Raw genomic sequence first — 27,837 nt, forward strand, 5'->3', positions numbered from 1 at the left:
TCGGGATATTGGGGGCTCAATACTTGTATGGTCTTTTTTTATCATCTATGGTTTTTGTGGGTTCTATAGATGTAATTACACGGAACTGCTGGGTGTCTGCAGATAGATTAATAATGATCCCAGTGGTGGTTTAGCTTGATAGTGCATCCACCATACATGGACATTTACACAAGGACAGCTTATAGTACCATAAACAATGTATAGCACTATAAACTTTAATTATTTATAGTTCATCTAGACTGTTTTGTAAAATAGTTCAATCAGTTTCTAAACAGAAAACTATTCCTACTCAAAATCTCCAGAAACCTGAATTATTTACAGCCTGTGGAGACAATGTTTATAAAAACAGTTGAAGCAGTTTCCAGTAGAAATATTTTTTTCCTTTCCAGTCTCACCAGTTGGGATTTAGAGAAACACCACATGCTGTTCACATAGGAAATTATTTCAAATTTCAGATAAACTCTTATCTTATTCTTTATTAAATATATAAATGAATATCCCAGAGTAGACCGACCTTTTACAATTTTTCTAGCTGTACCCCAGCAGAATATTTGCTCAGTATGATCCACTTGTTGCTGCCTTAAAAGGCCGTTTAGGGAAAAAAAAAGTCTGCCTCCAGACTATAGGTGAAATTCTGCCTCTTGCTCCAAGCTTATCTTGACACAGGAGGAAAGGAAATGAAGAGGTACCATCAGGAAGCTGGTTATAGCTCCCTGAGTCTCAGGTTGCCCCAACTCAGATGTACAAAAGCATAGAACAGCTAGCTAGGGGCCCTAAAGAGGGAAGAGTTCTCCACCTGTGTCATTACCCCCTTCTCACTTCCCCTAACTATACTTCCTTAAGCTGGTGGGGAGAGGAGGCTGGCTTAGGAGCAGCTCTGCAAGCTTTACACATTTTGAGAATTCCCCTCTAACTGGGAGACTGGATTTGTCTTGGAATGTGTGTAAAAGATTATTGTTTTGCATGATACTGTGTTAGAAATGTGTGTATGTCTTCATTTGATTTAAACTTACTTACTAATCTTACCTAGTTTTGTATAACGTTTGTTCAGTCTCTGTCTAGATAAAGTGGTTATCAGAACAACAAATGTATAACAGATTTTGGGGACATGGAAACAATACTTAAGAAGAGTCATCTTGTTTCTTGACCAATTTGGAAACAGGTGGAAGTAAGGAAATTGAACAGGAGAATAAATTCTGCAATTTAGACTCTTCTGTAAAAGGATAAACTGTTTGTTAAACCTTGATGAAGTAAATTTGATTTGTGCATTTACTTCTTGCAATACTTTGAAGTCTGTTTTGAGGCAGAAGGATAGGTATAGAGAATGAATATGGCAAATTAGGCAGCTATTTTAGCACAATTATTCTCACCATTTACTAGCTCATGACCCCATATCCCCAGTATCCATCTTAAATTTTGCTTGCGGAGGGGCGCAGGAGACGGGAGTAGCAGAAAAGACAAATACTACTTCCCTGCTCATATTGGTTTGTCTTGGTTTTTGTGTTACAGTATCACAAGTATTCAACATAGTATTATTTTGTACGTTTGTCTTGTGCTGTATTGTGATACATATATTGTGATTTTTTTTTATTATTATTATTTTTTTCATAAAACATGCTCACTTCAACTTTTCTGGCTCCGTTTTTCCCCTCCTCTCACTTTACAGCATCTCTTTCCATCCAGCCAGCCAAGTTTCTCACACTCCTATCTAGGGAGCTACCTGAGCATAAGGAAAAGGTGGCCTAAAAAGGAGCTACAACACTGGGTACTGGGCAGGGGGAGGAGCTGAAAGGAGGTACCTCTCTAGGTGCTGAGTGAGCCCTGTTGGCTGAAGAGAAGTTCTGTGTGATGAAGTGGAGGTCAAATTCCCTGCATCAATGGAGAAGCTGGTGGGAGAGTAAAGGCTTGGGGAGTTAGTGTAGCAGCTCAGCACTGACAGGAAGAGAGCCAATTTTATCTTCTTTTTAAAGATTCATTCTGGTCATGACCCCACAACAACCCCTTCTTGACCCATCTTGAGCTTATGACATATCCGTTGAGAAACAGGGATGTAGCAAAAATGACACCAATTAGCAGATACTAAGCACAGTTTTAAATATCCTGAACTTGCAGCTGAATGTTGTCAAGCAAACTAGCTAATCAGTCCTCTTCTCACAGAGGAGCTGTATGCGTTTGTTACAAAACACCTTTAGAAATGAATGAAGGAAAAAGCCTTATATAGGACAGTTGAATTACAGCAATAATCACACACAGAGGTCACGTTAGCTGAAATAACAAAGCAGCGTGCTGTGCACACTTTCAAATCTAATGTGCAATAATCAGTTTTCTAAATTGATTGTAATATGCAATAGTCATTTACCTTTATAATAACTTGCCGATCTGAAACTGTTCTCCAGAAAATCTAAAATCACACAAGGGTTTTAGGTTTTTTTAGTACAAACTTGGGTCTCGAATTGCACTCTCCACCCACGTTGTGGGGGAGGAGAAAATGGTAGAAGGCAAAGTAGTATTTACACTGCGCGCTCCCTGACAGAGGCAGGGTTTAAAGTGCGAGTCTACTTTGAAGAGTCACTTTGTAAAAAAGGGTGCCTTTTTACCCCACACATCTGTATTGCTTGACTTCAGTGACAAAATAAACTTTTGCTGCTCTTCACTCTGTTAGCCCTACAGAGGCAAGACAACTACAGGAGACTAAGGTGGAGTCTGTTCCTTTTTATTTATCATAAACCAAATTGTTTACTAGATTTCAATCAGTTCTACTTCCACTAACCAGTGAAGAGGTGCACAGGAATCAATGAGGAAATAATTTTGCCATCAGAACCTTTTGTCATTGGTGGTATGTGAAAAGTCCAGTCTGACTTTCAGATCTTAGAGTGAGTTTTCAGGGCTGGAAGTTAGAAAAAAATACCTTTTGTCACAGTTCAGGGCAACTGCATTTATATTCTCCCTCTATGGTCCAGCAAGGGCACCCACACTAGGCTTCTGGGTCTCAAGAGATTTTCCCTAAGCAGGCCTGCTTGCTTTCTCTTCAGAGACTAATAACTGAGTAAGGTACCACACAGCACCTCCTGTGCAAGCCTGTTTTATTCAGAAGGTAAGAAGCACTACAGAGAAAATATATTAAAAAACCGTAAGAGACTCTATGTGCATGCTAATAAGCATACCAGAGATCATCCCAACCCTAACATGGGCTCTGGCAGGAGCAATCCTTCAGAACCCCCATCCCAAAGGGTTTTTTTGTGGTTCTAAGTTCATCAGAGCTTCAGCTCAGAACAAGCACAAAGTTTAATCCATCCTTTATACCGTCTAGGGATCTTGGATCTAATTACCTACTACTGGAAATTCCAGTAAGCAATGGGCCTCTCCCCAGGGTTTACCTTCTTCCGACTATCTCCTAGGAAACCCGTTTCACATATATTGTGAAACAGTTATTTGAAATTCCTAACATTAGTCACATCCCTAGAAAAATTACAAACAATCTACAATAATACATTGCTTTTTTTTTTTTTTTTTAATACATGCAAACCAAAGGTATTAAACTTGACTGAATTAGGCTGATGTTACTTCCATAAGGTTTGTCCAGGATACTATCAGTCCCGCCTTTTACTTGTAAACTGAGCAAATTTGAGCTTCTGCCGGTGAAAGACAAACCTGGAACCTTTTGCAGTAACTTTTCAGAATAGAACCACACTTTAACTTACAACTGGGATTCTATAGGAGCTCCACCATTGGAGTCTACCTTGGTGATGTGCTGAATTAGCCCATATTCCAGGTGCCCTGTCCATGACTTTCTCTAACTAGCACCACTTTTTGGACAGTGGTGATCATTTCCAGATCCTCAGGTTGATCACGGTGTTGTGGCAGCTTGCATCACTGGTATCCTTCTCCTCTGCTTCAGGTGGACTTCTTGCCATTGGGGGCCTATACAGAGACTCCCGCTGGCAGAACCTGGAAGCAAATGTATCCATCAGTCTCTACCTCCTATGGTACTTCTCTTTGTTAACTGTGCTTACTGAAATAAAGTAGGGTAGTAAAATGCACATTGTTTTCAGGAGCGAAACAATGCACTGCAGAATATGCATAAGAAAATACAAGATCTGGAACTGGAACATAATAACTGCACTGACATTCTCCGGCGACAGGCCAGTGAACTTGAATACAGTACTGAACGAGAGGAGAGACTTAAAAAAGATCTTGAGGTAAGTACTTTTTATCTGTTCAGATTCAGTGGTGTTTTGTGTGTGTGTTCTCCATTTCATGAGATTACAGTAATCCTGGAATTCTATACAGGGGCAATTTCTCGAGTTAATGTTATGTCATTTTGAATAATTTGTGAATTGTTCATGCTTGACTTTCATTTAAGATGGAACATGACCTACCTGTTTTGTAACTTATTGAAAAGCTAAGTAAACCAACGCAACTAACTTGTTGCATAGTCAGAGTCTTATCTGCTGTGGAGCTGGAACCCTGGATGGAAAAGGGCTCAAAGAGGTGTAAGGAATGAGCTTGGTGCACCAAATAATAAAAAATAATTTTTGGTGGTATTTAGTTATTTTAAGAAAAGCGTGCAAATGTTGTTCACCCACTGATGGCTCTAACTCGCACAATATCTTGCTGACCCTTATCGCCATTATAATTACAGAAATAGTGGGCTGTTGAACTATTTCTATAACGTATTGAGGGAGAGGTGGTAAGAGTTTCCAGGGGCTGTGACAGACCACTGGTTAAGGAACTCAGTAAGGGGAAGCAAAGTGCCAACTGTGCCAGATGGCTCCATGGAGGTGAAGGCTTCAGGCTTGGAGCCTTTTGCTGGCTTGGATGGTAGAGGAGCAGCATCAGTGGTTCTGTAGGACTCTGACTTGGACAAAGGCAATGGTAATGAGGAGTACTTGTGGCACCTTAGAGACTAACAAATTTATTTGAGCATAAGCTTTCATGGGCTAAAACCCACTTCATCGGATGCATGCAGTGGAAAATACAGTAGGAAGATATATATACACACAGAGAACATGAAAAAATGAGTGTTGCCATATACACTATAATGAGAGGCAATAGTGTATTTCTTCCACTTCCTCTTTCCCCTTCAAGCTAACAAGTGCCCCAATCCTGTTTCTTCTTCTCCAAGCAATTAACTAAAGGGTCTACAAGCCCATCCGCCTCTTCCTATGTACAAACTAATAAAAATAGCACCCCTCCTCCAGCTTTATCCGATATTAGTGTTCCAGCATCAGGCTAAAACACTTGCTTTATTATGCCTGCCCAAATTCTTGCCCTCTTATATGGAGTGGAGTCGTCTTATCCACCATTAGCAAAAAGAAAGGGATCCTGCTTTGTAGCCAGAAGTGAAGCAGGGACCTGTGAAGAAAGAAATCAGAGAGAAATTTAGATTAGAACTTGGAAGATCAACGTAGGCTATTATATGTAATACAATAAAAGTATAGGAGGAGCTGGGTAGCGATACTGATATTTTGGTTTTTTCCATTATAAAAGTTTCTTGTGACCTTTTCTAGAGACACTGTAACGCCGTCATTGTTTGCAGCAAGCATTTGAAATTCATAAAGAAGTGCCTTTCTTTGTCCCATGAAATTCCATTTCAGTTCAGATGAGATAAAAGCTTTTGCAAATTGCTACTTCCCTTCTGTCACCAGTGTTAGCAAAATTTTGGCAGCATACCAAAAATGTTCATATTCTGTTGCTCTTCTAATTAGGGCTGTCAAACAATTAAAAAATTAATAGCAATTAATAATGAGAGAAAGTTATTAATTGCACTGTTAAACAATAATATAATGCCATTTATTTAAATATATTTGGGTGTTTTCTACATTTTCAAATTGATTTCAATTAAACACAGAATACAAAGAGTACAGTGCTCCTTTATATTATTTTGTATTACAAATAGCTGCACTGTGTAAAAAAAAAAAAAAAAAAAAAAAAGTAAACAAAAGAAATACTATTTTTCAATTCACCTCATACAAGTACTGTAGTGCAATCTCTTTATCGTGAAAGTGCATCTTACAACTGTAAAATTTTTTTGTTACATAACTGCACTCAAAAACAAAACAATGTAAAACTTTAGCGCCTACCAGTCTACTCAGTCCTACTTCTTGTTCAGCCAATCGCTAAGATGAACGCGATTGTTTACTTTTTTGGGAGATACTGCTGCCTGCTTATTTACAATGTCACCTGAAAGTGAAAACAGGAGTTCACATGGCACTTTTGTCGCCAGCATTGCAAGGTATTTACGTGCCAGATATGCTAAACATTCGTATGTCCTTTCATGCTTCGGCCACTATTCCAGAGGACATGCTTTCATGCTGATGATGCTTGTTAAAATAATGCATTAATTAAATTTGTAACTGAACTCCTTGGAGGAGAATTGTATATCTTCTGCTCCGTGGTTTTATTTGCATTCTGCCATATATTGTGTGCTATGGCAATCTTGGATGATTACCCAGTATATGTTCTTTGATTTAAGAACACTTTCATTGCAGAGCTGACAAAATGCAAAGGAAGTACCAGTATGAGATTTCTAAAGATAGCTACAGCACTCAATCCAAGGTTTAAGAATCTGAAGTGCCTTCTAAAATCTGAGATGGACGTGGTGTGGAACATGCTGTCAGAGGTCTTAAGAGCAACACTCCAATTCGGAAAGTAAAGGACCCGAACCACCAAAAAAAAAATCAGCCTTCTGTTGGTGGCATCTGAATGATATGATGAAAATAAACGTGTGTGAATCCACACTGTTTTGGATTGTTATTGAGCAGAACATGTCATCAGCATGGAAGGTGTTCTCACTTTCCAGTGACACTGTATATAAGAAGCGGGCAGCATTATCTCCTGTAACTGTAAACAGATTTGTGTCTCTTAGGAATTGGCTGAACAAGAAGTAGGACTGAGTGGACTTGTAGGCTCTAAAGTTTTATGTTGTTTGTTTGTTTTTTGAGTGCATTTATGTAACACAAAATATCTACATTTGTAAATTGCATTTTCACGATAGAGATTGCACTACCGTATTTGTATGAGGTGAATTGAAAAATTCTATTTCCTTTTTACAGTGCAAATATTTGTAATAGAAAATAATATAAAGGAGCATTGTACATGTTGTATTCTGTGTTATAATTGTAATCAATATAATTGAAAATGTAGGAAAAACATCCAAAAATATTTATAATAAATTTAAATTAGTATTTTATTATTGTTTAACAGTGGGATTAAAATTACAATTTTTTAATCAAGTTAACTCAAGCAATTAAAAACAGAAAATTAACTGTGATTTAATTGAAATCCTAATTCTAATCTAAGGCTGGGCCAAGGCCACTGTCAGAGCAGCATCAGCATCCCTCACTGCAGTGAGAATGTCCTCCCACTTTTTGCCAGCCATCAGGGCAAATGAGGGGGTGGGGGAGAGTGGGTGGAGAAGAGCAAGTGCGGGGGCAGGGGTTCAGGGGAAGGGACAGTGCGAGGGTGAAGCCTCAGGAAAGGGATGACGCAGGTGGCTGGGACCATGGTTCTGGTGCCAGTGCCCCCTCCACCACCCCACTTGTAGGAAGCTTCCACCGCTCCTGCATCAAAACCCATGCCTAACCCTGTAGACACCTAAATTCCCGCCTCTCGGTTTGTACATTACCATGTAAGTTCTGATGTCTAGAAGCCCAGCTCTCACCTAAGCCCTAGAGGGATCCTAAAACTAGGTGTTAGTCTGTCTATATTGCCTGTTAATTTAGGCATCTCCCCAGCTCGCCTTGCTGGCTTCTGTGAATCCCATTCTTAGGATACTAACTTTCCCAGGCCAATGGCATTTTGGGATGTATAAGTAGGGGCATAGTGAGCAGATCGAGGGACGTGATCGTTCCCCTCTATTTGACATTGGTGAGGCCTCATCTGGAGTACTGTGTCCAGTTTTGGGCCCCACACTACAAGAAGGATGTGGATAAATTGGAGAGAGTCCAGCGAAGGGCAACAAAAATGATTAGGGGTCTAGAACACATGACTTATGAGGAGAGGCTGAGGGAGCTGGGATTGTTTAGCCTGCAGAAGAGAAGAATGAGGGGGGATTTGATAGCTGCTTTCAACTACCTGAAAGGGGGTTCCAAAGAGGATGGCTCTAGACTGTTCTCAATGGTAGCAGATGACAGAACGAGGAGTAATGGTCTCAAGTTGCAGTGGGGGAGGTTTAGATTGGATATTAGGAAAAACTTTTTCACTAAGAGGGTGGTGAAACACTGGAATATGTTACCTAGGGAGGTGGTAGAATCTCCTTCCTTAGAAGTTTTTAAGGTCAGGCTTGACAAAGCCCTGGCTGGGATGATTTAACTGGGAATTGGTCCTGCTTCGAGCAGGGGGTTGGACTAGATGACCTTCAGGGGTCCCTTCCAACCCTGATATTCTATGATCCCCATGCACTGTATAGGGAACCTGGGTGCCAAACTCAGGGCCGTGGATTCCTCTAGGCAGCAGGGTGCCTGGACGTTAGGTGTCGGAATGCTGAGTTGAAGTTCTCATTTTGGATCTACCCCTAAGAGCTTGTCTGCAGACAATTTCTGTACTGCTTTAACTATGTCTGTTTGGAAACCTTAAATGTATGAGAATAAGCTATACCAGTATAGAGCACCTTTATACTGGTAAAACTGCATTCACACTGGGAGCTGTACTAGTTTAAGTATTTTGGCTTAAAAAAAAATCACTCATATAACCAAAATAGTTACATTGGTTCACAAACTGTGGATCTTAGGTCTGCTGTCTACCCACATAAGCATATCACTGTACCCTTGTGGAGCCCCCAGTGACTTCAGTGCTCCAAGCAGAGATATCTGCTGGTGCATATCTCATGGCTGGATTGAAACCTAAGTTACAAATGGAAGCAATAGAGCTCAGAAAGAGGGGAAATCAGTCTTGGTTTCCACATATTACTTTAACTAGTCTGTTGCTTCTTCATCTGTATTCAGTGATTCTTCATTTCATAAAAGTTACTGTGATTTTTTTTTCTTCTTCTTCCAGAAAGTGAATTATGGTATCTCTGAATGAATTAAACAAGAGGGACTAGTTTGTTCATAAATGCAAGAGCAATTATTTACTTACAGATCTTTGTAATTTGCAATGATGTTGAAGGAAATGAAAGAAATAAAGAGAAATACCTCATTTTAACGAGCATTTGGCAAGTTGTATATTTGAGGGGAAAAGGCCTGATTATGGCAGTAGCTTTTTAAATTGCTTTTATATAATGGCTTAAAATGTAAATAAGAGAGAATTTAAACCTATTGCTATAATTTTATGTTTGGAATGCCGTGAGGAACTTTTTTTTTTTTTTGGATTGCATGAGTGTTCCTTTAGTGCCCTCTGCTGGGTATGTGGCAAACAGTCATTAGTTTGAATATAGCAAGAATAATCTAACAGACAACTTTGCAATTATTTTTGAAGTTTCAGCTTAAAAACAAAACTTTTTTTTTCCTATTTGTGGTATACATTTTTGCTGTAATGATTCATTTTTCATTTAAATGATAGATTACATGGAATTTAGTGTTTTTTAATCAATTTGTTATATTGCTAAAGACTTTAAGGTCAGAAGGGGCCATCGTGATCATCTCGTCTGATTTCCTGCACATTGTGGGCCAGAGACTCTCACCGATCCATTCCTGAAATAGATCCCTAACCTCTGGCTGAGTTACTGAATAACAGAGAATTCACCACTTACATCAGTTTAAACCCATGCTTCACAGGAAGGTGAAACCCCGACAGGGTCTCTGCCAATCTGACCTGGAGGAAAATTCCTTTTTGACCCCAGATATGGCAGTCAGTTAGACCCTGAGCATGTGGGCAAGACCCACCAGGCAGATACATAGGAAAGAATTTTCTGTAGTAACTTAGAGCCCTCCCCATCTAGCGTCCCCTCTCTGGCCGTTGGGGATTTTTGCTACTGGCAGTCACGGATGGGCCATATGCCATTGTAGGCAGTCCCATCATACCATCCCCTCCATAAACTTACCAAGCTCAGTCTTGAAGCCAGTTAGGTTTTTTTGCCCCCACTGCTCCAGAACTTCACTCCTCTGATGGTTAGAAACCTTTGCCTAATTTTGAGCCTAAACCAGTTTATATCCATTTGTTCTTGTGTTCACATTGGCACTTAACTTAAACACCTCATTTCCCTCCCTGGTATTTATCCCTCTGATGAATTTATAGAGAGTAATTGTATCTCTCCTTAGTCTTCTTTTGGTTAGGCTAAAGAAACCAAGCTCTTTGAGTCTCCTCTCATAAGGTAGGTTTTCCATTCCTTGGATCATCCTAGTAGCCCTTCTCCACACTCATTCCAGTTTAAATCCATCTTTCTGAAATATCGGAGACCAGAACAGTATTCAGAGGTCTCACCAGTGCCTTGTATAATGGTTCTAACACTTCCCTTTTTCTACTGGAAATACCCCTTCTGATGCATTCTAGGACTGCATTAGTCTTTTTCATGGCCGTATCACAATGACAGTTCATAGCTATCCTGTGATCAACCAATACACCCAGGTCTTTCTCCTCCTCCTCTGTCGTTTCCCACTGATAAATCCCCAGCTTATAGCAAAAATTCTTGTTGTTAGTCCCTAAATATATGACTTCACACTATTAAATTTCATCCCATTTCTATTACTCCAGTTTACAAGGTCATCCAGATCTTCTTGTATGATATTCCAGTCCTCCTCTGTATTAACAATACCTCCCAACTTTGTGTCGTCTGCAAATTTTATTAGTGCATTCTCATTTTGTGTGCCAAGGTTCGTAATAAAAACGTTAAATAAGTTTGGTCCCAGGACTGATGCCTGAAGAACTGCACTAGTAATCTCCCTCCAGCCTGACAGTTCACCTTTCAGTATGATCTGTGGTAGTTGCCACTTTAACCAGTTCATCCTCCACCTTTCAATTCTCATATTAATCCCCATCTTCTCTAATTTACTAATAATTTCCCATGTGGAATTATATCAAATGCCTTAATGAAATCCAGGTAGATTAGATCTACTCCATTTCCTTTGTCTAAACAATCGGTTATCTTCTCAACGGAGATCAGGTTGGTCAGGCAGAATCTACCTTTTAAAACCATGTTGTATTTTATCCCAGTTACTGTTCACCTCTATGTCCTTAACTACTTTCTCTTTCAAAATTTGTTCCAAGATCTTGCATACAATTGAAGTCAAACTAACAGGCCTGTAGTTTCCTGGATCATTTTTTTCTCTTTCTTAAAAATAGGAAGTATATTAGCAATTCTCCAGTCATAGGATACGACCCCTGAATTTACAGATTCATTAAAAATCCTTGCTATTGGACTTGCAATTTCATGTGTCACTTCCTTTAATATTCTCAGATGGAGATTATCTGGGGCCCTTGATTTAGTCCCATTAAGCTATTTGAGTTTTACTTCCCCCTTGGATGTGGTAATTTCTAAATGGGATTTCAACTATGGGATTTCTAAATGGGATTTCAATAGCCATGTTTTAAACATGATTCTAAAACAGAGGTGCCTCATTCTGTGGAGATGGCCTAATTATATATATTTTTAATTGTAGTTCATGGGCAGGGATGACAAAATGAGATCTTCTACTAAAAACAAAGGAAAGATTGTAGAGGATCAATGATAAAAAATAGCCCTTTATATAGAACTGCATTTTTAGGCCCCTACCCTGAAATGAGTTTTGTGTGGAGGATCTTTGCACCTACCTGGAGTCCTACTGAAGTCAAGTGCGTGAAGTGGCCACCAAAAATTGAAATAGAAAACTTGGCTGATCCTCATTTCTATTCTAAAATTTCTGTATATTTTGAGACACACTGTGATCTCATGCCTGGGATAGGCCACACTGAAAATGTCACACTCAGGGAAGACTGCAAGAAATAGGGAAGACAATCCCCCAAACTGGTGATTTTATTCCGTAATTAGATTCACCAATCCAGTAACAGTATAGCTTCTGCAGTACCACACTGAACCAGAAGCCAAAATCAGTCCCCCTTAGGCATTCCAGCCCTTGGTTCCCATCTAGGCAACCCAATCTAATATAGGTTTCAGAGTATCAGCTGTGTTAGTCTGTATTCGCAAAAAGAAAAGGAGTACTTGTGGATGCACTGAATCCGATGAAGTGAGCCGTAGCTCACGAAAGCTTATGCTCAAATAAATTTGTTAGTCTCTAAGGTGCCCCAAGTCGTCCTTTTCTTTTTGCAATCTAATATAGTGATAGGTTATTGAAAATCTATTTCACCATATGTGAGGTTCTTTCTAATCCCAAGGGATCAGACACATTTCCATAGGTCAATATATATTTCAGATCTTACCCAAATATCACAGTCAGCTAATCCCCCCATAAACTAACTAAAGATTTATTAATAAAAGAAGAGAGTTATAAATGGTTAAGGAATCATATACATACAAGTGATTTGCAAAGTGCTTATATCAGGTTTGTAGGAGTGATGGAATAAACTGTTAGTTTGGAAAAGTCTCTGTGGAATCACCCAAACTCCATGTTTAAAGCTTCCTTGTTAGAAATCTGGTCCAGAGCAATGAAGCAGAAAATGAAGACAAAATGGAGATGTTTCAGGTGCCTTCTTATATCCTCTGCCATGTGCATGGAAATTTACTGTCCCAAACAAAGCCCACAGCCCATGTCCATTGACAGATACTGTCCCAAGATGGAATCCAGGGTCACATGAGTATGGAAAATTACTGGGAGAAGATGTGACCTGAGACTCCATGTCCTCATCATATGTCCTTACACCCTTTGCTGACTATTAGGGGCAGCCACTGGTACCTGGCTGTCTGAGGCATCCTCAGGAAGGGCTATCTGGACCAATGGGCCATAGAATCATAGAATCATAGAATATCAGGGTTGGAAGGGACCCCAGAAGGTCATCTAGTCCAACCCCCTGCTCGAAGCAGGACCAATTCCCAGTTAAATCATCCCAGCCAGGGCTTTGTCAAGCCTGACCTTAAAAACCTCTAAGGAAGGAGATTCTACCACCTCCCTAGGTAACGCATTCCAGTGTTTCACCACCCTCTTAGTGAAAAAGTTTTTCCTAATCTCCAATCTAAACCTCCCCCACTGCAACTTGAGACCATTACTCCTCGTTCTGTCATCTGCTACCATTGAGAACAGTCTAGAGCCATCCTCTTTGGAACCCCCTTTCAGGTAGTTGAAAGCAGCTATCAAATCCCCCCTCATTCTTCTCTTCTGCAGGCTAAACAATCCCAGCTCCCTCAGCCTCTCCTCATAACTCATGTGTTCCAGTCCCCTAATCATTTTTGTTGCCCTTCAATTTATCCACATCCTTCTTGAAGTGTGGGGCCCAAAACTGGACACAGTACTCCAGATGAGGCCTCACCAATGTCGAATAGAGGGGAATATATTATGGGACCATTATGCGAGCTGAGTGTCTTTGATGGGCCATCAACACATAGCTGTCTAGCCTTGATGTAAATCCTGTCTCCGGGGTGCCGCTCAGGAATACATCATATGTGTAAGGTACAAGTACATAGCCAATATTCATAACTTCAGTACAAAGATGATACATGCATATAAACCAGATAAACATACTTAGCAAATCATAAATTTTCCATTGACACCTTACATGACAGACTTTGTACAAGATTCGTTGTAATTGTGGTATCAATAATGATACAAATAGTGATTCTTATACATAGCATCACACACACATTAGGCAAATTAATTACACCAGGGATCTATTTGGCCCAGAAAGATTTTCTGGAATTGTTGTGCCTTTTGTTGCTGTTTCGCCTTAGCAGTGTTTGGTCCGGAAAGGAGATTTCTTGGGAAATAAACAGCAGTCTGTGTATAAAGTCTTGTGATGTGTACAGGTGCTAAAAAACTGGGTGGGAATACTGTTTAACAAACAGTCGTGGTGGGAAATGTGTATTTACTCTTCTTGTATGAGAAACAGAATTGTCAGTTCATAAATTTCGGGATATTTGTTTTTTTTACAATAAAGTATGGTGAATCCCCAATATTTCATGTGTTGGAGGCTGCCAAATCATAGTTAGCTGAAGCCCAGGGTCTCTTATAAGGTTAAAAAAGTGTCTCATGACTTGGCCATTAGATGCTGAGACTCCTCAAGGAGTATGGGCCGTTAATGGAAATACCCCTCCAGCTTTCATGATTTTTTTTTTTTTTTAAATCTGGTCTAATTACATTGACTTTTATGTATCCTATCAAATGGATTATCATGCATTGGCTTGTCAGGCTTGATACCCTGTGGGGATCCTGAAGGAAACTTTCACAGTGGTGCCTTGCAACCCTCATCTTGTCTTTCTAGAAGCCCTATATCATCAAGTGAGATAAGTTACTGAAGTTCCCATGTTGTCCTTCACTAGTGATTCATTGTGAATCAAAGTGCAGTATGACACTCAGCAACTGTCGCTGCATACTGAAGCCTCAATGAACTTGTTTAAACAAGAAGTTTACCACTCCACTGGTAGAAGGGTTGTTTTTTTGTAGGATGGGTTTGATTTAAATCAATTTGATTTAAATCAAGATTTAAATCAATTTGATTTAAATCAAGATTTAAATCAATAGTCAGGAAGTCTCAATTTAATCATGGTTTTCTACATAAAAGTGCTTTCTTGTTGGTTGGTATAACCTCAATACGTATTCTTCACAACTCAGAGATGATGTAGGTTTCATTTTTAGAAGGTACACATTATACATTTTTAAAGAGTGATTTATTTTGAAAAAATTTCAAATTAGTTTTACAGCTATACCAGAAAATGAATGAATGGTTATTTCATTTACCAAAGGTAATTGAAGCAGATATTTAGAAGTCACTGGGAGGTGAACTATCTCCAATTCAACAGGTTAATCAGTAATATTTGGGGGATTTTCTTGCCATCCTCTGTTAGGAGGAGAATATCACCAGACAGACATTTAAATTGTTTTATTTAACTAAAACAACAATGTTAAGTATTCTGGACTTTTTTCTTCAACAGCAAACATATAGTAATATTTTAACAAAACAAGCATGTGTCCCTTGCTTCTCACATTTATCTCCAGACTTCTTCTCCTTGTCCAGATCTATTCCAGCCGCAACAATCTTTTATTAATTGAACATTTTGAAACTTTGCACTTTTAGAGAGAGGTAAGGGATTGACTCTGTGAACACATATTTGCAGAGGGACAATAGAGTTGAGGTCTGTTATTTCTCACCTCTATTATTTAAAAAAAATAGATTTGCTGTTAACAAGCATGTTACCTCTGGAGAGACAAATCCACAGTCTGAGAACTGCCAAACTAAGCATCTCTCATAAATATCAGGGTTGGAAGGGACCTCAGGAGGTCATCTAGTCCAACCCCCTGCTCAAAGCAGGACCAATCCCCAATTTTTGGCCCAGATCCCTAAATAGCCCCCTCAAGGATTGAACTCACAACCGTGGTTTTAGCAGGCCAATGCCCAAACCACTGAGCTATCCCTCCCCCCATGGTATCTTCTAGACTGAGCACAGAGTCCCATTGGGTAGATAGAAAGATTAACCTAAATAATCTATACAAAAGCCTGTGGAACCCCATAAGATTGGATCCCTAATCCATGAACTATTGGAACTCATTTACAAAACTTTTTTCTTAAACATTACATGAATATATTGTCTCGTACTATAGAATTAGAATTTATAATCCCTATTCCATGATGAGAGATCGTTGTGCTATAATATATATTAATTAAAACTATCTTAAACTACATTTTTTCCTCAAAAAGCATTTTATCAAAAATATTAGATTTAAATTTTAAAAAAATATATATATATTTTTAAATCTTTGATTTTTATCCACTCTGCTAGGCACCAACTTCAGAACTTTCTCTCTCTGGTTTTCTGTGTCCTCCAAGGAATCAATAATACACAAATATGAAGTAGTCAAAAAAATTTCACTTGCTCCGAGGGGCTTCTGTAAAATACTAATTAATTTTTCAATTTCTTCTGACAATCCTAAATATTCTGAATCCAGAAAAAGCCAAAAATATTTGCTATTTTGTCTTATCTTTCCAAAATTACTAACAGTGAATACTTCCTGTGTGACTTCCTGTCTGGTTAGATTAAAACCTAGTCCTCCAACATTCTCTTTCTTCTCTTGATTCCACTAGGTGTGAAGAAGGAAATTTGAGACCAGCTAGTGGTAGAAGGAGTTTTTGACAGTTATGCTGAACTTGAGGCCACAAAATAGTTGTAGGATTTGTTCCTTCACTGGACTCAATCATCCATCCAAGTGAAAGACCCCAATAGTGGTAGAAAACAATATACTTAAATTTGCAAATCAGTTTCCATTATACCAAGTCTTCAGTCATTTATTTTCTAAAATATTAATCTATTCAGCTGAATTTCTTCAAGCTTGGTCTCTGCCTGAATGTCAATGATTATTTCATTTTGTTTTTATTTAATGATGATGATTTTGAGAGAGAATTCTTCAGGTTTTTTTTCTTCTTTATTTTTATATGTGTCTTTTTTGAGTCACACAAAGGTTACAAGTATATGTAAAATACACATTGCCTCTTCCTCCCGGGTATGTATGTATGTTCCTTTTCAAGGTCAATTTCCCCACCCCCCTCGGAACAAGCTACATAAATTTGCAAGTAGATGGACATAGTTCATAATGAGTTGTAAGTGCCTTGATACATATAGGGGGGAAATTGATTAGAAATAAAGTTGTGAACGTTTGCAAATGTACTCAGGCACAAGTGCAATAGAAAATCCCATGAACACTTGAACTATAATATTCACCATAGATGTACTGCACATGTGTGCACAGGTTCAATTGCGAAGTGAGACAGCTAATTCCAGTAGCTTTAAACCAGCCAGGATATTTATTAAAGAGGTTATCCACTTCCTGTTCTCCCCACTAAAGCCTAGGAGAATGATCATAGGACAAGGACCCAAGCCTTAATAATACTTTACAATTAGATAGGACTTTAGAAATATTATATAGGTTTCGTAACATCCTGAGGCAAAGAAGTTATGTGACTCGGTAATCACATAGCAGTTTATTTAGAGCCTCTTGATTAGAACCGAAGTCTGTCTGCGGACCCAGACATTAACTGTAGTCCCTCCCAAACAAATCATAGTGCCTTAACTATCTCATTACTGAAATGAAGATTGTGCATTCTATACTGCAATTCTCTGTCAGGATGTATGATTCTGGACTGTATTATATTGTGTTCAATTGGCAATTTCTTAGTAGTACAGAATGTTGAGCTTTCAGTCTTATCTGCTCATTATTTGACTTCTGAGTGCCTCATTTCTCAATATTAATATTGCATTAATAGATTTTTTTTATGGAACATGGTAATTAAATAGAAAAATAATTGATCAGTACTGGGTTTTTTAGTTGTTTTTGGTGAATTTAGCTAAATTCCATTCTTTTGATATGTGTATATATTTTTTTAAAATAACCATGTAGCAGGGATAAAAACCAAAATAGCCTAGCAACAGCAGGGAGTGTGGATTCCTAGTCATCTGAACTAGTATAATAAAATAGTGTTATCCTACACCTTGAAAATCCTTTTGAAAAATCATAGTCCTATTTAAGTTAATATCTTTCTTTTGGGAATGTAAATATTTTTCATATTTTTAGGCAGCTACTGTGAGAGTGAAGAAATTGGAAGAAAATATTGAGGCAGAGAGAGCAGCTCATCTGGAATCCAAATTTAATTCTGAAATTATCCAGGTAAACCAGTGTCAAATATTTGTGGAATTTCCACAGTATATGATGGACCAGCTAGTAGAACTGTAAGACCCCAATCCTGAAAAGATTTATGCCTGTGTTTAAATTTATATATGTGAGTAGTCCCAATTCAGTAGGACTATGCACGCTGGCAGCCTGTGGAGAAGTTTTTGCAGAAACAGGGCCTAAACGCATACTAGTTATTGCATGACTGTAGGGGAAATTTTTTTAAATTTTAAAAATTGTGGCAAAACTGTCAAAAGGAAATGTCCTACTGTTAAAACATTCCTTTACTGTTAAAATACCCAATAATTATACTTTTGCCAGGATTGCTGATGGAACTGAATGGAGATTTAAAGTACATATGTAACTGTTTCATGGGAGCAACAAACTATGTAACTTAGTCGGCAGTTCTCTTTGAAACTACTGTTTTAAATATGATTTTCAGTGAACAGATTTTAACTTAAAACAAGATGATAGTACAGTATTGGCAGATAACAAACATGACTGTGTCAGCTTGCTCTAGATGGTCTTTCAAATAAAGTGTTAATCACAGTTTACTTTAAAGAACAAACAAGAAAACTTAAGGTGCTGAAATCATTTTCAAAATTTATGCTTTTCATTATTTGTGCTCTTTTTGCATTCGGACTAACTAGTGTCATTTTGTAGCCCATTATATTTTCTGGTTCTTGTGCTCACTAGTTCTCACTGCAAACACTTTTCTAAATGACCATTATACTAATACAAAAAAGAATAAAGAAAAATATATTTAATTTTCCTCCTTTACGTAATATAACTGAATTGGGAGGGCAAATTTCTTTGGTGTTAGAGGATCTGTTTTACAAACAGAAGACTGGTAAGCTTTTCTGTTAGTAGTCAATGTACATGGAGTTGTCACATTTCTGCTCTCCATTGTATGCAACTCTAACCTTCACCATTAATTCTATGCTTTAATGGGACAAAAAATAGAAAATCTCTGAGAAAACTTACCAGTGTACTTAAATTAATTAATAAAAATCTAAATTCCACCAAAGTATAGTAGTCTGAGTAAAAGCATCTTATATCTTTTTTTTATTTTTCTCTGCTCTTTATAGTGTGTATTCATATCCCTTTGTGCGCTCAGCGCTCCCTCACTCTCACACAGACACAGCAAAAGAGAACACTACTGAAGATTAATGATAAGCTTTCCCTAACTTGCTTTAATTGCTTTCTTATCATTTGATAGTTAAGGATTCGAGACCTTGAAGGAGCTTTGCAGGTAGAAAAAGCCAGCCAAGCAGAAGCTCTTTCTGATTTGGAAATGATCAAGAAAGAGTTCAAAGAGGTGGAAAATGCATATGAGAGAGAGAAACATAATGCCCAAGAGAGCTTGGAAAAACTCAATATGTAAGTTTATTTATCTACTAAATGTATTGTAAGCCAGCAGTAACAGCATTTGTAGTATTATAATTACATCCTTCTTAGGTTGCAGTTACTAGAAGATGACATGATCACACACACTTGAACAGGCCTGACATTCCATCAGTGCTGGTACATATACACACTGTGGGAAGATAGAGAAATGTAACCTATTTTATATGGATCATATGCAAAACATTCATACTGGGATGCTTGCTAGCAGCGTTGCATGTGACAACATTTTTTTTTCTTCTTAGCAAGTTAATATGGATTTATTTTTGTTAAGGGAAACTCTTAATTTACAGATTTTCAGAGAAGCTGCAGATTATTCAGGATGAGGAATGCCTCTTAGCTTTTGTATGCAGTGTTATAGCCGTGTTGATTCCAGGATATTAGAGAGACTAGGTGGGTGAGGTAATATCTTTTATTGGAACAGCTTCTGTTTGGGTGAGAGAGAAGCTGTTGAGCTTACATGGAGCTCAGATCTGGGAAAATTGAAGCAGGTTTTCTCAGGGTATTTGGGTGGCTCATTCCATGATGCAATCTGCTTCTCTCACGGAGTGTTCTTGTTTGGTAAAAGTGGTTTTGAGTGAGTTAAGGTGTATATCCCAGAGCATATTCTGTGGTATCTGAGTGCCTGGCTGTAGATAAGAGATTTTTTTGGTGTGTTTGGGGTGATTATTGGATCTGCAAAAATAGGCGCCTCTCCCTCAGGCCCCAGCCCAGCCCGGATCTGCCGCGGCTCTCTTCTCTTCCTTTATGAGAGAACACATTTATATACATATGTCACTGCTTTAGTCAAAGCTTATGTTAATTAGTTTATCTGTCAGTGCTACTTTGCTCTTACTCTCCCCATTAATTTATCCTTGTACGTGGTATCAAATCTGTGAATCCAACTCTTAGATTATTTCATTCAAGATCTTGGAATCAACCAAGAAAGTGATTTTAAGGCTGGAGATTGGTGGGGCTACATGGCAGAGACTTTAGGCTCTTAAAGTTTTAACTTGAATAATTCATCTTCCAGTCCTCCTCCCTTTTGGTACCTAGAACACTGTAGAATCCACTGAAGTCCACTAAACTTAGTAAACCAATTATCTCTTATTCTTTTAGCTGTCCTAATATGACTGTTAAAGGAAAATATTTTACTGCTTTAGTAAAATTTCCAGAGGCTTTCTCTTTCCACTATCCTTTCCTTAAGTATGTTTTACTTCCTCCAGGAAATATTTACTCTTTCAATACAGTTTTCCTAGCAGCTTTGTCCTGTTCTCTTTTCTTTAAAATGTCATACTCTTCTAGTACACACTTCCCCCCCCCAGCTGTTTTCAAACTGCACAAATATTGTGTTTTGATCAGAGGTTCTTAAGCTGTGATCTATGGAACGCTTGCAGGTGTTCATATACATCTTGTTGTTCACATACATCTTGTTCCTTTTCCATGCTTTCATTTGCTAAATCTTATGAAAAGATATCTAAAAATACATAAATATTTTTTTCATTTAAGAAATGGCTGTAATTGCAACAGGGATCTTATGTAATTATCGATGTGTAGGGAGGTGGTTCATGCAACTGTCTCATGAAGCTCCTTTCTCCCATTCACAGCCTTTTTATATAAACGTGGTCCCCACCATGAAAGTTTGTGGTTTTTTGTGGTAATCAGTAGGTCCGGATTTATCAAAAGGGAATGTTTAGAAAGCAAAGTAGTACCCTTGCATTAGAATGCTCTTTAATTATCCCATAAGAGTCTAATTTGTTTCTATCAGGTTTGCCCACTGACTGTGGTCATCTGTTTTGTTTTGTTTTTTTCCCCTCTCCATGCTACAATTCTTCTGTTTTTTGGTTTGTCCTCTCCACCATTGCATTTTACATCAGAAGTCTATTGAGACCAAGCAAACATCCAAAAGTAAAACAAAATGCTTTCCTCTGGAATGTTTCCTAATCTTGGACTCTGGCAAGACTTCAGAAGGGGATGAGATGGTGTAGAAAAAGGACTCTGTAACCCTGGCTTCCTCAGCATGCTTCCGTGCAAAGAGAAGGAAAAAGAGAAGGCCAGTATCTGATCTAGGTCATTTGAAAGAGGTCCCATCCGATATTTGATATACCTCTGTTTTTTCTCTTCACATTTAGTGTTCCAAACTGTCAGATCTCTTGCGTTAAAACAGGATGCAAAAAAAAAAAAATATGGTAAAGCAAGGTCCATTACTAATCTGGAAGCAAAAGTTGGATGATGGAAAAATTTCACAGGCGCTTTTATTTTTTAAATGAAAAAGAGGTTAAGATCGCCTAAATTATTCCACATATAAAATTGAGTGGTGAGAATAAAACAAGAAGTGGCTTGGATTCAGTACTATTTGACTTTCCATTACTTTTGTTTTATTAAAATAACTCTAAGTTCTGCCTTGGCTGTTATTGTTAGTAGGGACATGCCACTTGCAAAGTGCTGTGCACACTCAACTCCTGTTGTCTTTAGTGGGACCTGAGGCATCTCAGAGCCTTGCAAGATCAGACCATATACGTGTATGTTAATAGTTTTTTGTGGACATAGTACATTAGCATTATTTGATTGTATATGAATATGGAAAGTTGATTACAGTGATTACAGCATGGGGCTTGACATTCAAAGACTGGGTTTTATTGACTTTCTCCGTGGCCTTGGGCAGTCACTTAACTTGTCTGTGCCTCTATTTACACCTTTATGAAATGGAAATAACACATACCAATATAACAGTGATGTTGAGTCTTAATGTTTTAGTTGATTTGATATTTGAATGTGCTCTGGCAACAAAAATTATAATAACGATTTAAGAATAAAAATTAAACCGTATAGAATTAGATCATGTTTTCACAATTGTTTGAACATCTGTTTGAAATTTTGCAAATTGTTCAAACTGTACAACACACAATTTAGAATAGCACACAACTAGAGTTAATATATACTATATAAGTAGTTTGGGTGCTACTGTTTAATAATGGTTAAAACCGGCAAGACTTCATTCAGTCTTGAAGCAACTTCAGAGCTAATGGAAGTGGTGAATTTTTTGTTTGTTAAATGCAATCTACTCCACACCAAGGCCAAACTTATTTTTAAATTTATAATTTACGCTAAATCATAATTCAAAATGTTGACAAAAATTAAAAATAATTCATAACCATGTTTTAGCTAATAAGTCTTTCAAAATATCTCTAGAAAAAACAGACTTACAAAATCTCAGTGTCTGTTGTATTGTAATTGTTCATATTAGCATAAGAATAATTAAATTAATATTAAATTGCATTCAACTGTCTCAGATCTAATAATCTGTTGGATCAATATCAGAATCACTATCTGGATTAAGAGACATGCTTTTCTTTGAATTGAAAAATAAAGGTTTTTACATAACCATAACAAAAGTATAATATTTTTTGGTCTTAAACCTAAGCTTGGAAAGAGAAGAGAAAAACAGGAAAAAATGAATAGCCAATTTTGCCTTAGGGAGCAGCAATTGTTTATGTCTAGAATTACTTTTAGAAATATTTGGAAATATATTTTGAGTATGGCAACTTATTTTGATAAACTAACACTGGATTGTGAGAGGACATAACTGTTAGATACGGTACCACTAGAATTTGAGATATTGATTTATAGATTTAAGTACTAAACCTTTATTAATTATATGTTTAAATTTTTAAAAACAAAACAAAACCAAACAAACCTACTGGGAGGATTGAAAAATTAGAAAACCAAAATAAAATAGCCAGATACAAATGGCAGACCCATTTTATAGCTTAATTAACATGCTTGGTTAGTACATTAGACATGGAGAAAGGATTATCAACTCTGGCATCAGAACTTAACAGTAGCGTTCTACTGTTTCCCCTCAATTGTTGATCTGGGCGATTTTATTAGCTGGTGTATCAACACGACTTTTGCCAATTGAGTATTTTACAAACAAAAACAGCCCTCCCTCGGGTTGGGAAGGTGAGTTCTTCCTCCAGAGAACCCAAACACTCTCCAGAGAAGTGCCAGTTTACAGTCAAACAGACAAACTGAAAGTCTTGTAATAAAGTTTTAAAAGAAACAGAAACAGACCCTCACCAGAGTTCCTTCCTCCCAACTATTCCTGAGTTTTCAGACTCTCCCCAAATATGTGGTGATTAAAGTCTAAAGCAAACAAGTAGAGTTCTCCCTGACTCAGAGGGGCTGTTAGCATCTTCAACCTCCCTCTGACAAGGGAGAAGATGACTGCTACTATCTTGCCACCCCCTTTCCCATTATGCTTTGCTGTGGAGGCCTACAAATCTTGTCATCCTCTGGCACTTGGAACTGCATTTCCCAGGATTCCCTCTGACCAAAAGTGCAGAGAGCCCTGACTCTCTCACACTTCAAGGCTGTGGTCCTCTGCCTTAGACCGATTCAACAGTCTGTGTTCTCTCCCAAGCCACAAACTGCCACCATGGAACAACTTCCCTTCTCTCAGTGATGATTTCCCTTGTCCCACAAGTCTGTCTTGGATGGCTCATAAAGCATAAACATTCTTTACAGCAAATAGACAAACAAATAAATTCGAGGGAAGATCCCACTGTTAAAATTCTAAAAGCAAGGAATAGGATGGGATTTTTCACTCTGAGCTCTTGGACATCGTTTCCAGATACAGTGAGTAATGAGGGTAATAATGTCCCTAGCATTTAGAGTTAAACCATTGTTTAGATGATTGTTTGAACAACTTTTTGGCATTAAAATCCTGTGCCACACAATTTAGAATAGAACATAACCAGATTTCATATTGACACTGTGGGTGCTACTAAAAAGAAAAGGAGTACTTGTGATACCTTAGAGACTAACAAATTTATTTGAGCATAAGCTTTCGAGAGCTACAGCTCACTTCAGCGGATGCATGTAGTGGAAAATACAGTGGGGAAATTTTATATACACAGAGAACATGAAACAATGGGTGTTACCATACACACTATAACAAGAGTGATCAGGTAAGGTGAGCTATTACCAGCAGGAGAGAGGTGGTGGTGGTGGGGGAAACGGGACCTTTTGTAGTGATAATCAAGGTGGGCCATTTCCAGCAGTTGACAAGAACGTCTGAGGAACGGGGGGGCGAGGGGGGAATAGTTTTACTTTGTGTAATGACACATCCACTCCCAGTCTTTATTCAAGCTTAAGTTAATTGTATCCAGTTTGCAAACTAATTCCAATGCAGCAGTCTCTCGTTGGAGTCTGTTTTTGAAGTTTTTTTGTTGAAGAATCGCCACTTTTACGTCTGTAATCGAGTGACCAAAGAGATTGAAGTGTGGGTGCTACTGTTACGTTTTAATTCAAAGCTTGTTAGGCAAGACTTGCCTGGAGAGTGAATAAGAGTCAATTTCTGAGGTAATTGAACTGTGGTGAATTTTGTTCATTAAATGTAATCTAGAGGCCACATCAAGACCACTAAACCTATTTTACTTATGACTGCAGGCATAGTACAAACACCTGGTTATCTTAAGGGGAGGTACTATTTCTTTAAAGCCTTTCATTTAAGGAGTGGATTTTTTTTATGAAAAAAAGTAAAGGCAAGTTTTAAAGCCTTATGGCATGAAAACACGATATATAGTACATCTGTCAATTGTACTTAAAAGTATATAATGTTGGTTGACAAAAGTATATTTGAAAAACTTGTTCTAACACTGAAACTTTTCAGATTCGAAAGAGAGTATTTTTCCACAAACAAGCAACTAAATGAAGAGATCGAGGAAAAGAAGAAAGTAATTACAGACCTCTCTGAGAGACTCCAGGATAATGAAAAAAGTTGCAGAGAATTACAGGAGGAACTTGCAAAGGTAAGAGAGAAGCCCTGTGGCACTTGCTTTATTGGGCTAGTAGATGACATTATATATTTTACTATATAAAAAGCTGAAGAATGTTATGAAAATGATTTGATTGCACTGTAGGTCTAATCTAAGGGTATGTCTACATTTAAACTGCTACAGAGGCACAGCTGCAATGGTGCAGCTGCCTGGCTATAGCACTTCACTGTGGGTGCTACCTACACCTACAGGAGGGATTCCCCCATCAGCATAGTTAATCCACCTTCCCCAGAGGTAGGTCAACAGAAGAACTCTTCCATCATCCTAGTGCTGTCAAGAGCAGAAGTTAGGTTGACATAGCTATGTGTCTCAGGAGAGTGGATTTTTCACACCCTAAGAGATGTAGGTATGCCGATTGTAAGTTCCCCAGTATAGACCAGCTCTAAAGCTCTGCCACGGGTCTTGCTAATGTGGCTTTGGGCAAGTTACTTCACCTCTGTGCCTTAAGCTATGTCTACACTACACATAGTCATGAAGGCATAGTCCCCCAAGTGTACATATAGGCTGACAGAAGGAGTTTTTCTGCTGGTATAGGAACATCACCTTCCCAAATGAGGTTAGCTATGCTCTTTACTCCTGGGGAAATTCTGAACCCTGCAGGGGGGGCGCAGAATTCATACCTTCTGCAGATTTCTTGGCTCAGATTTCTTTTTGCAGAAAAATGGGGGAGCAAAGAAATCTGTGGGGAACACACGCCTCTTCCGCGGCAGCCCAGGCAAGTCTGCTGGGAGCAGCTGGCAGCAGAGAGCAGATCACTGTGGGGAGGGGAAGGGAGGAGAGAGGCTAGGTGTGTGTGCACGCATCTGTGAAGACCTTAAGGGGCCAGGGTTGGGTGCCTGCCTGCATAAGAAGGAGTGAGAGAGACTCACTCAGTCCTTCTCCTTGCTGTTGCTGCATCCTGGGCTTGGAGGCATAGGGCTGTGTGAAGCAGGCTCTGTACCTGAGGCACAGCAGAAATGTAACAACTAAGCAGGCAGGCTGCTCATGTACCCATTGTTAATTAATTGTTCCCATTCTTAGTCAATTAAGGCTCCTTTACCTTGCCAGTGTGTTGTAAAAGAGCCTTATTGTAAATGACAGTAATGGAATCCTCAGCTAATAAGGTCTATGTGCTTTCTCCCTTTTTTCCCCTGTGCCAGGGAGGCACAATGGGCTTAGATTACAGCTGAGGAACTGTTTTACTTATCCATTGTAAAAAAAAAAAAAAAAAAAAATGCAGGACAATGATTAGCAAAACTGTATGACTTTCATGTGTGAAAGTCTGAGCAATTTAAAGTGACAGTCTACTTTACAGAAAGAAAAGGAGTACTTGTGGCACCCTAGAGCCTAACAAATTTATTTGAGCATAAGCTTTCATGAGCTACAGCTCACTTCATCGGATGCGTGTAATGGAAAATACAGTGGGGAAATTTTATATACACAGAGAACATGAAACAATGGGTGTTACCATACATACTGTAACAAGAGTGATCAGGTAAGATGAACTATTACCAGCAGGAGAGCTGGCGGCGGGGGTGGGGCGGGACCTTTTATAGTGATAATCAAGGTAGTCCATTTCCAGCCGTTGACAAGAACGTCTGAGGAACAGGAGTGGTGGGGGGAAGGGAATAAACATGAGGATATAGTTTTACTTTGTGTAATGACACATCCACTCCCAGTCTTTATTCAAGCCCAAGTTCATTGTATCCAGTTTGCAAATTAATTCCAATTCAGCAGTCTCTCGTTGGAGTCTGTTTTTGAAGTTATTTTGTTGAAGAATTGCCACTTTTAGGTCTGTAATCAAGTGACCAGAGAGATTGTGAAGTGTTCTCCGACTGATTTTTGAATGTTATAATTCTTGACGTCTGATTTGTGTCATTTATTCTTTTACGTAGAGACTGTCCAGTTTGGCCAATGTACATGGCAGAGGGGCATTGATAGATGTGCGTGTGAACGAGTCTCTGATAGTGTGGCTGATGTGATTAGGCCCTATGATGGTGTCCCCTGAATAGATATGTGGACACAGTTGGCAACGGGCTTTCTTGCAGGGGTAGGTTCCTGGGTTAGTGGTTCTGTTGTGTGGTGTGTGTGGTTGCTGGTGAGTATTTGCTTCAGGTTGGGGGGCTGTCTGTAAGCAAGGACTGGCCTGTCTCCCAAGATCTGTGAGAGTGATGGGTCGTCCTTCAGGATAGATTGTAGATCCTTGAAGATGCGTTGGAGAGGTTTTAGTTGGGGGCTGAAGGTGATGGCTATTGGCGTTCTGTTATTTTCTTTGTTGGGCCTGTCCTGCAGTAGGTAACTTCTGGGTACTCTTCTGGCTCTGTCAATCTGTTTCTGCACTTCAGCAGGTGGGTATTATAGTTGTAAGAACACTTGATAGAGATCTTGTAGGTGTTTGTCTCTGTCTGAGGGGTTGGAGCAAATGTGGTTGTATCGCAGAGCTTGACTGTAGACAATGGATTGTGTGGTGTGGTCTGGATGAAAGCTGGAGGCATGTAGGTAAGCATAGCGGTCAGTAGGTTTCCGGTATAGGGTGGTGTTTATGTGACCATCGCTTATTAGCACCGTAGTGTCCAGGAAGTGGATCTCTTGTGTGGACTGGTCCAAGCAAATACTTACCAGCAACCACACACCACACAACAAAAACACTAACCCAGGAACCTATCCCTGCAACAAAGCCCGTTGCCAACTGTGTCCACATATCTATTCAGGGGACACCATCATAGGGCCTAATCACATCAGCCACACTGTCAGAGGCTCGTTCGCCTGCACATCTACCAATGTGATCATGTGCCAGCAATACCCCTCTGCCATGTACATTGGCCAAACTGGACAGTCTCTACGTAAAAGAATAAATAGACACAAATCAGAAGTCTAGAATTATAACATTCAAAAACCAGTCGGAGAACACTTCAGTCTCTTTGGTCATTCGATTACAGACCTAAAAGTGG

The 27,837-nt window shown here is 38.8% G+C and overlaps 1 protein-coding gene across 5 annotated transcripts in view; it reads left to right on the plus strand.

Moving 5' to 3' along the window:
- CCDC171 (coiled-coil domain containing 171) overlaps positions 1-27,837 on the plus strand; it is a 226,184-nt gene that overhangs the window by 36,493 nt on the left and 161,854 nt on the right. For all 5 annotated transcript variants that reach the window (XM_084628107.1, XM_084628108.1, XM_084628104.1 and 2 more), the window contains exons 7-10: positions 4,053-4,199; positions 17,589-17,681; positions 18,904-19,064; positions 24,742-24,880. In XM_084628107.1, coding sequence (XP_084484233.1) covers positions 4,053-4,199; positions 17,589-17,681; positions 18,904-19,064; positions 24,742-24,880 — 540 coding nt within the window. The remainder of the gene's footprint in view (positions 1-4,052; positions 4,200-17,588; positions 17,682-18,903; positions 19,065-24,741; positions 24,881-27,837) is intronic.

The sequence above is a fragment of the Lepidochelys olivacea genome (assembly GCF_965140295.1).
Source record: "Lepidochelys olivacea isolate rLepOli2 genome assembly, chromosome: 5".
NCBI lineage: Eukaryota > Metazoa > Chordata > Testudines > Cheloniidae > Lepidochelys > Lepidochelys olivacea.